General features: G+C 52.4%; 1 protein-coding gene across 1 annotated transcript in view; it reads right to left on the bottom strand.

The window, feature by feature from the left end:
- ak5 (adenylate kinase 5) overlaps window positions 1-10000 on the bottom strand; it is a 22689-nt gene that overhangs the window by 8772 nt on the left and 3917 nt on the right. Inside the window, exons 4-6 of the mRNA XM_029131536.3 lie at window positions 9374-9546; window positions 7335-7448; window positions 2356-2547 (exon numbers count right to left, since the gene is read on the bottom strand). Coding sequence (XP_028987369.1) covers window positions 2356-2547; window positions 7335-7448; window positions 9374-9546 — 479 coding nt within the window. The remainder of the gene's footprint in view (window positions 1-2355; window positions 2548-7334; window positions 7449-9373; window positions 9547-10000) is intronic.

The following is a 10000-nucleotide window of genomic DNA, read 5'->3' as shown; positions in this document are numbered from 1 at the left end:
AGTCAGCAGGTGAATGCAGGATGAGCAGTGTTCACAGCTGACGATTCCTCCGGGGGTTTCCATGGTAACAGCCTAAAAAACGACAGGCCGGCGTCTGGTGCCGACTGTGTGGGAGAGTCCCCGGAGCCGGCGAGGGCCCTGAGAGTGGCCCCTGTGGAGGAGAGAGGGGACCGGACCCAGAATCCCCCCCAGAAAAAGGCCCAGAGAGGCTCCGTGTGATCCAGTTGTCCAGGAACCGTCCATAAACCTGCATGAAGCTGGTCTGGTTTAAAGCCTTCATCCATTATCAGACGGATGACGGTAGATTAAAGGAGGACGGAGGATGAGAGGAGTCTCAGCACGTGCCCGGGTTCAAGGGAAGGAGACGGAGGAGCTAAAAATAGACGCCGGCACAAACCGCTGTCGTCTTTAAAGTGGTGCCACGTCTTAAAGTTCATTTTCGTGCACGAAACAACAAACATCTCATTTACATCCGCGCGCTAATGAGCGCGCGCCTCGCGAGCGTCCCCCCGGCTGATAAGAGACGGGCCCTCTGTTTGTTTCCATCTCTGCGGCGTCGAGCCGCGCGTGGAAGGAAGCCGCAGCTGAAATCACTCAGGGAATCCTTAATTAGATCGCTCCTCTTTCCCGGAACGACAGGAAAGCTTCAATCCACGCGGCGGCAACATGTTATTATCGCTCCCAGCTGCAATTTCCGCCTGCGCGGGCTTCGCAGTGGGGGCGCGCCTGAGTCGCCTGACTTCATCATCATCATCATCATCAATTAGAAGAAAACGTCACTTTCACTTGTTCGCACACTTGACTGTTCCATAGTAAAAACAGTAATTTCACAAAAGGACTCAACGTGTTGAGTCAACTCAGCGTCGAGTCTCTGCGCCGCGTAATGACTCCCTGCTCTTTTACGGAGTCGTGCCTCCACGTTTCGGACCTGACATTTAAAATGAAAAGCTCACTTCCCAACAAAAACCTCCTGCACGGCAAAAAACAATCACGCCCACGACGCCGTGGCGTGAATTATTCAACATTCCTCTGCTGGATAATCACAGAAGAACGGGAGGAAATTCACCCAAACAGAATTTAATTCATTCTCCAATTCTGTGCAAGAAATCCCTTCTTTTCTGGGCACTGATAAAATCTGAACTATTTTTTGGCAGATTTCACCAGAATGTGAGAATGTGGAGATCACAGGCAGGAAACGTTGAAAGAGCTGAATGTGAATATATTCCACAACTGGACGTGCTGAATCAAAAGGAAGCCCGTGCGCGCGTGCGTCAGTGATCAGTGACATCCGTGACTGATACGTGCGCGTGGAGCGCCTCGGTCTGCGGCAGCTCCAGATTTCCGCCGCGTCGAGTGTGTGATTGCGGGGACACGCGCTGTTTGTCTGAGCGCCACAAAGAGAGTGGCGACAGCGATTCACGGGAGGGAAAATCAATCGATGGCCTCGCAAAACGTTGGAATCGGCTGCAGGCGCCTCCGATTCGCAGCCGGAGGAGGGGGAAATTGCCTGAAGCAGAGGCGTGTTTGCGTTTAGCGGCTTCAAATGTGGATCCTCTGCTTCAGGCAGCTGCGACGTGTGGAGGGAATTATTATGAGACGTTCGCTGATACGTCACGCATAGACTCGGTTAACGTCAGGCTTCGTGTGAACAGAGCTGCGCTTTAATCATGGGCTCAAACGTCTCCAGACGCCTTTAATGAAACGAAGCGGTGAATCAGACGTCAGCTCCCAGTGTTTGAACTGGAGGCCCGGTCCCAGTCAGCGCACGCGGGTTCCAGTGCTGTTTCCTGCTGCTCGCCTCGTTTTCTTCCTGGCGTTTAACTTTCGCCTTTTCGACCCTTAAGGCTGCGTTTTACCCTTTGACTGTGATGTGTCTCAGCCTGCACCAACCAAAACACTGTGAACGACAATTTAATAATGTGATCATGAGAGAATAAATCATTTTCTCTTAAGAGCCAACGTTAAGTTTTGTAACTGACTCATAATGTACAGTTGACAGTTCCCACACAGACCTGCTGTTTGTGTTTAAACGTTCCTGCCAAAAAAAAAAATCACTGCATGAACACCTTCAAAAAACAAATTCATCCGTTCATCAGCTGTGATTTCATGCTCAAATGTCCTACATTCACGGACTGTGTAGCCTGGGACAATCAAGAGTTTGGAAAAGAAGCGTTACTTTCAGCCTCGCGTCGAGCGAGAAGTAGCAAAGATTAACATCTAAGAGAAGGAAACAATCGAGGACGCCATTTGCTGCTGCGGAGCAGTAATCGACGGGTCTTTGTGTTGGTGTCGCACAATCCCGAGCTCCAGCGGCGGCTGTGAATGCAGGGAGGCCACCGTGGGAGCGGGCGTTACCGTGACGATGAGGCCCCTCTCCTGGAAGTACTTGACCAGAGGGATGGTGTTCTGCTTGAAGTTGGTGAGGCGCCGGTCGATGGCCTTGGGGTTGTCGTCGGGCCGGCCCTGCTGCTCGGCCCGCTTCTGCAGCCGCTCCTTCAGGCGGTGGCTGGTGCAGGCCAGGAACACCACCAGGTCCGGGCTGCAGATCTGGGGGAGAGGACAGAACCCGCCCGGTGAGACGGACGCGTGTGGACCGGGACGCGTGACGCCTTCGTTTCAGATGCGTTTCAACCTCAGTCAGAGACAGAAATAGCGCGAACGACACCGTTTAGCGCGGCATCCGTCCGTCTGCCAAACGCTCGGAGTCTTTGCGAATCAAAGTTTCCGTTCCCATGGCAACGCACTTACACCGCCCCCCCCCCAGGAGTTACTGTTAATGTGTTTATGGACGAGTGGCTGATTTGATGCTGCTTTATAGTTTTCGTTCACTGTGGTTCCGAGGAGAATCCTGATTTAAATATGTTTGTGTCACTTGATCACAGTGAAAACAGCTCCACCTCAGATCCCTCCTTAACTTCCTTTATGTCGCGTTTAGCCTCCGCTTTAGCAAGTGATTACATGTAAAGCGCTGCTCTGCGAGCGATGGAGTCCTTCTGCGCAATGAACGCGTTGACAGGTGCCGGTGGCGCGTTTAAAGCGGGTTCTGCCTGAAGCCAGCGTCCTCGTTAGCAGCCAAGCAGGCAGGTGTTCACCGGAACCAAACGACGGACGGTGAGGGAAAAACAGCCTCTCAAAATGTGGCTTCCTGTTGCGCTGCACAGGAAAGTCAGCATCCTGCATGAAGTAAAGCGGGCTTCAGCGATGCGCTGATACCGACACCGTCACGTAGAAAAGAAGAGTATGATTCTGGTTCCCCCCGATACAGAATGAGCTGCTAACTGGACCCGGCTCCACCGCTTATTGTGTCCTGAGGGAATGAATTAGGAGGCAGAAGACGTGACTCACACCTCGCTCTTATTTTCTTCCCCACAGGGAAAATCAAGTAGCAATTTGATGCATCTCCCACATCCGAACCACTCATTTCTGCCAGCGATTTTAGGCCAAAGCGAGAAGCCCACTTTCACTCGGTGGAGCTGAGGACGCCAGGCTTTGTGCAGCGCATTCCTCCTGTGGGCTCCGCCCGCGAACCCCCATTATGCGCGTTGACCTGTTAAGTGTGGAGCTGTTCTTGGAGCCCTTTCTCGCCTCCACCACTCGGAGGGTTCAGAGCTTTTCCACCGATCACGGCGGCGGGACCAGGATGCTCAAACTCAGGCCCGGAGCGCGGCGTCACCTGCATCCTGCCTCACGCTCATCTCGGCCGCTCAGCTGATACGCGTTTCCTCACAGGAAATGAGGGCGCTGCAGCCGCCGAGGCCGCGCCGGCTTCCAGCGCGCGCTAATTGAATCCCGAGGTCCTGTCTGATGTCTGACGGAGCTGTTGCGTCCGCGCTGACCCCGCGGCGCAGCCCGGCAGCTGCAGCTCCAGAAGGGCAGCGCATCCTCTAATCACCCCCCCTCCACCTCCACCACCGACGTGGAGGTGGAGGGAGGAGACTAATGGCTGGACGGCGACGAACGCACACCTGAGGCTCCAACTTTGACACGCAAACCCACGCAGCGGACGTCACACCGTCCACACGCTCGCTTCGCGGCGTCACCCGCCTCCGCGTCGACTTTCCAGCCGCTCTGCGACTGGCTGTCGCTTCCTGTCCCCCTCCATCTGTCTGCGCTGATCCTCTTTTGAATCGAATTGAACGGCAGCTCGTCATCCGCCTTTCCTCAGCCTCCGCTTATGTTGATATTAGACATTAAACAAGCACTGTTTTCCCCATTTGCTGCTGGTCTGCACAAAAGGCCCCTTTAATAAGCAGTTGTGCCTTAATGGGATTGTGAAGCTGCTGCCTCTGTGCATCACTGGGCCTCAGCGCTGTTTGTGCGCCGTTGCCGGGACACGCTCGTTAACACGGCGGCGCACACGCGTTATCTCTGCGATTTAATCGGCGGTGAACTTCCTCGGGACCTTATCTAACCCCTGGGGCCCCGTTCGCAATCTGCCACCAGCCCTTTCAGCGGCGCTTTAATGTGACAAGCGACGGCAAAAAATGTATTCCGCTGAAACTAATTCCTGTGATTATTGACTATGAGAAATAATTTGTGAAATTATATGATGAGCGATGGGACACGGCGTCATCCCTCAACGAGGAGCTTCTTCCTGCTGATGCTCAAATATCAAGCAGTTTATTTACTCTCTATTTGCAGCCTCAGCTGATGTGGAGATAAGGAGAAGATGTGTCTAATTGACATCTAATCTGCTGCATGTTTGAAACAGCTGGAATCGTTGATGGCGATCACAGTACTCATCACACTCTCTTTCCACACACACATCATCTCCCCTTTGCTTCGTCTCCCCCGGGCGGCTTCAGGAGCGTGTACAGAGCTGCTGCTGTCAGAGCAGGACTCTCATTAAAACCGGTCCGTCCACAGACAGATGACACTGGGCTGGTTAGTGCTCTGCATGCGTTAACTAATGTAGATGTGACATCAGAAGAAATAAATGCTAATTATTTGCATCAACTGTTCCAGTTGGTGGTTCCTGGGAGTTTGTGCCGCTCAGGACTTAAAGCTTCCTCTTTTCTCCACTGCCCTGATCTGTTGTAGAGTTTTGCATTAGTCATAATCTGCACCAGTCCCATCAATCAGATCAATGAAACACGCATAAACACTGAATCCTGACTTTGCCCCATTTAAATCTGGAGAGAGGCCGAGCTCGACCCACCGCATCTCTGACACCGCAGGACTGTGGGAAACCAACACAGCTCACGATAATCATCTTAATATAATATGGGTGTGACTTAATTGAGCGTAACTGAATATATGACTCATAATAGTTAAACAGGAAATCAACAATTAAAAACCTGGAGCATCGGCGACTGAAGTGCTTCATACAGAAACAACAGCGTCTGCGTGCGCATGGATCCGTCTGATTAGTCTCAGTGTGAGGACACTGACCTCATGCTACGACCTTGATTCATGTGAAGCTTCATTGTGGACTTGTAATGAATGTGTGAATGCAGCTTCATGTGGCCCCCGTCTTCCACTAAGCGCACATCTATTGAATAAAACAAGGCCTAGTGTTCATTTACCGGCTGATGAACGTGAGGTGAGGTCACAGATAAAGATCATTAGTCCTAAAAGCGATCAACTGCCTTTCAGCCAATCGGTCGCTCGACCGTGAGGTTTCCATTACGGTTTTTCCCCAAACACGCGTCTGTCGGCACAACACGGGTCTTTCATCATCACCGCCCTTACGCTGTGTATTCAAACTGAAGCTGATCTTTTCCACCGCTCATTTCTTTAATGACAGAATTGGCAGGAAGTGCTTCATTCATTACGAGGGAGAAGGCCTCTCAGCCTCAAGGACGCCTCTGAACAAAAGAGCTCGGCCGCTCCGTCGCCCGAGGCCCGCTGACTCCAGCCACCGCTTCAAATGCGACGTTTAGGTGAATCCAGCTCCACAGGGGAAGATTGGACTCCGTTACACGAGCAAACACGTGACTTCGGCTGTGGCCCAGTCAGGAAACCACAGCAGTAGATGAAGCCCTCACTGCTTTCATACAGTAACGTGTTCACATGCAAACCTCTGGTTCACAGCGTTATTGTTAAGCTGCGTGACTGTATCAGCGATGAGGCCAGATAACGGCCCCAGTGTGTGTGTGTGTGTGTGTGTGTGTGTGTGTGTGTGTGTGTGTGTGTGTGTGTGTGTGTGACCAGCTCATTTACATGTGTGGCCTGCGGCGGGCGTCGCCTTCAATGCGTCTGTGTGTGTGTTCTGGACGCGCAGATAAGAAGCGTCCAGAACAAACGTCAAAGCGGAGCGTCGCGCGTCACAGCAGCTGGAAACATCTGGATGGAGTGAATGAGCAGATGAACGCCTCCAAGACGCGTCCGCATCATTCCAGCGCTCATCCGCCTCCAGTGAGGATGTGCTCCCACTTAATTAGTGGGATTATTCCACCTGAGGCTACAGAAGAACCTGACTAGTATAAAAGTCCAACACCAGAACCTTCCACTGACACAACGTGATCAAACATTTCACTTTTAAAAACTATGAGCTCTGTTATAATCTGCGCGTCACAGTGTTTGTGCAAATGTAGACCTCAAGGCATAAAAAGCTCTTCACGCCTGACGCAGCTGTCAGTCAGAAGGAGACGCTGAGGCTCTAATGGGTGCAATCATTTCATTTCTCCGGCCTCTTCACTTCCAGCAGACGCACAACTAAAAATAAACGCGCAGCGGACGCTATTATTCATTCACTTTGGTTTCAGGGGAAAATAAAGCCGCAACTCTCCGAGTGATGGTGCGTGAAGCCAAACGTTGCACTGCTCCCTACGCGCTGTGGTGGAGTCAGACTGACCTCAGATAACCTACGGATGTGAGCATGAAGCCACAGCCCTACGGACGCAGGCGCCTCTGACAGACCAGATGTGACACGGACAAGAGCTCTGCCAGATGCTGAGAGGGCGCGAAGCCAAGCATGGCTGCACTTCATCTGGCGTCTAATGTGGACCCCAGACTAAACCCAGACTAAGCCCAGACTAAACCCAGACTAACCCCAGACTAAGCCCAGACTAACCCCAGACTAAACCCAGACTAACCCCAGACTAACCCAGACTAACCCCAGACTAAGCCCAGACTAACCCCAGACTAATCCCAGACTAAATCCAGACTAAACCCAGACTAACCCCAGACTAACCCCAGACTAAATCCAGACTAAACCCAGACTAACCCCAGACTAAACCCAGACTAACCCCAGACTAACCCCAGACTAAACCCAGACTAACCCCAGACTAAACCCAGACTAAACCCAGACTAACCCCAGACTAACCCCAGACTAAACCCAGACTAACCCCAGACTCTCCATATTCCTCCTGTTTGCAGGTGCGTGGTCTCACCTGATCCTCGAAGGATAAGGCCTGTCCAACATCGCGAGGGAACCCGTCTATGACGATCCCATTAGCGTCTGGGATCTTCATTATCTTCTGCTTGATCTCAGTTATCGTCGTCTCCTGGGGAAAAAAGCCCACAGCGGCGGTGAGTCACCATCAATCACCTGTAGCCCCGGTTTGTGCAAATGTCAAAGGAGAAGGAAACAGGATTTGTGCTGCTTTTGAAGCAGCCGTCACCGTGCGAGTTTTGATCGGTTCAGAGCGCTCGACCGTTTCCAGCTTCATCACATTAACGCTAATGTTAAACAAAGAGGGTCCGCTTTTTCATTAAGCGGCTCGTTTCACGCGTTTTATACAGATTAACATGCAGGAAACGCCTCCGATTACCGCGATGGAGCGGAGCAGATTCATAAAGAGGCTGTAAATGAATAACAGGCTGCTGATTCGAAGGCACAAACAGGCTGAGCGCGAATCAGCGGCGGCACATCGGAGGGTTCCACGGAATCATTTGCGGGTTCATCCGATTGTAGTTTAATATTCCCGACCGTCCTCTCTGCACTCGAGGCCAGAGAGTGCCAGCATCTCTCAGCATCACTGCCCTCCTCATCCCTGCAGGAGGTCAGCACGTTCCAACGGATTTCTCTGGGCACGGGGCTTCATGCGTTATGGCAGCGATACGTGAGCAACGCTCTGATCTAAAAATAACACGGTCCCTGCGAACACAGGATGACGGTGGTGCAGAGGTCTCCACCGCATTCAGCACATATGGAGCCACTATAACTTTCCATACATGTTGCTCTTTCCATTTAAAATGCTCCCGTTTTAACATTGAGGCAACAAAAGCAAAAGTGCCACCGGCCTTTAATTTTAGACCAGACCGTCATCCATCACAACGGCCTCTTATGCGAAGGCCTGTGGGACTTCTGGGTAAACAGAAGTTCAGAAATACACTGAGTCACGTGACCCCGCGGCGGCGAACAAGAACGTCACGCTGAGCGGCTGCTGGCTGAGAGTCGGTGGAGAGCCTCCTGAATCATTTACAAGGCAGAGAGGCTCGATCGCAGCTGCAGCACTCCAGGCTGCGAGAGGAAACGCATGGATTACAGCTCCCAGGCCCCTTCAGAGGTAAATGCCTAAATTATAGCAACGCGTCTAATGAAGGGTCCGACGGGTCGGTACCGCTCTCACATCTAGAGGTGGAGCCGGTTACGCTGACGTTAGCAAAACCGCTGGAACGAGGGGCACGTTGAGTATAAACCGCAGCTCCCGACCTCAGTCATGCTGAGCTCATTCATATACACAAGCAACATAACCTCACTCATTATATGAGAATGATGACATCACCGATCCTCCGCCTCACAAACGCGACCTTTAAGACCCCAAGACGGCGGAGGGTGAGTTATCAGAGGCCCAGTCAGCGCTGAAGGAAGACGTCAGTTCAAATGAACCTCGTCCTGGATGCTCCGTGCGTTGACTTCGCTTCCACAGGAATGAGGCGACGACTAGCGTGAAGCGCTGAGAGAAGCTGGGTGTAAAAATAACCTGCGCTCGCAGGAAAACTCAGCACAGCTCTTCACTCACTTTAACCCAGTAACAGTATTTTACAGTATTTCACTGCGCCGTTTAGACATTTTCTGACTGTAAAAGAACCCAGTGTTGCTGATGTATCGTTGCTATTAACTCATTAGCAGCTTTCGAGTCTCTCCTTATTCACGTTCAGATCTGAGCTTCGAGCCTGAAAACCCGGCGCTTCAGCGTGGAGGAGCCTCTGCAACAGAACTATTCTCGTGACTCATGTTATTTGCGGCTCTCGAGCGTCGATGGAGGACTCCGTGCGTTTTCTATACAGTGCACAAACAGCCGCAGGGGGTCTGGGTCCGTCTCCCTCACAGGCCCGGTCACTATGAGGCTCTGTCCTAACGGGACAGAGCCGCGTCCTCCTGCTGTGGATGCTGCTAATTAGTCCCTGGTTACACACATGCTGAGATAATGGTGACTGGACGCGCTCCGCTCTCATCTGCCGTCTCCTTCCACACAAGCGCTACCTGCGGCGCCAGCTCCCCGTTGGTGATGATCTTGGCGATCAGGCTCCACTTGCGGTTGCTGGTGGCGTTGTGGATCATCTTCTTGCGCAGCAGCTCGCCCACGGACACGTACTGGAAGCCGTAGCGCTCGGCCATCTTCAGGCTCTGCGTCCCCTTGCCGCTGCCAGGGCCGCCTGGGGGGGGGGAGGAGGGGGAGACGCGGTGGATGTTTTGGGAGCGAGCGGGATGCGTCTGTGCGAGTGTGAAACATTGTGCGCGTGGGTGTGTTAACGGAGGCGCCTGTGTGTGTGTGTGTGTGTGTGTGTGTGTCTCAGCGTGACTGTGCGCTTTGCAAGCGTCTGCGGGGGAGAAGGGTGAGGTGGAGGGTGGCTGATGAGAGGAACAGGTATGTGTGAAACTCCTACATTTGCTAACAAATCATCTGCTGCATCACAGACAACAGAACGGAGGACTTGGGAACAGCTTGATTTTACGAGTTAAATAATAATAAATTGGCCGAAATCCTTTTTTCAAGCGATCGGCTCAATCGTGAATCGCAATAATATCACCGTGCCGTGAGACAGAAACACACCTGGCAGCGAACGCTGCAACAACTGCACTTGTTGCAGCTGCATTCCAGGCTTTCGA

The sequence above is a fragment of the Betta splendens genome, chromosome 17, assembly GCF_900634795.4.
Source record: "Betta splendens chromosome 17, fBetSpl5.4, whole genome shotgun sequence".
Lineage (NCBI taxonomy): Eukaryota > Metazoa > Chordata > Actinopteri > Anabantiformes > Osphronemidae > Betta > Betta splendens.
The sequence above is the reverse complement of the archived record's forward strand: the minus strand, read 5'-3'. Positions and strand labels throughout refer to the sequence as shown.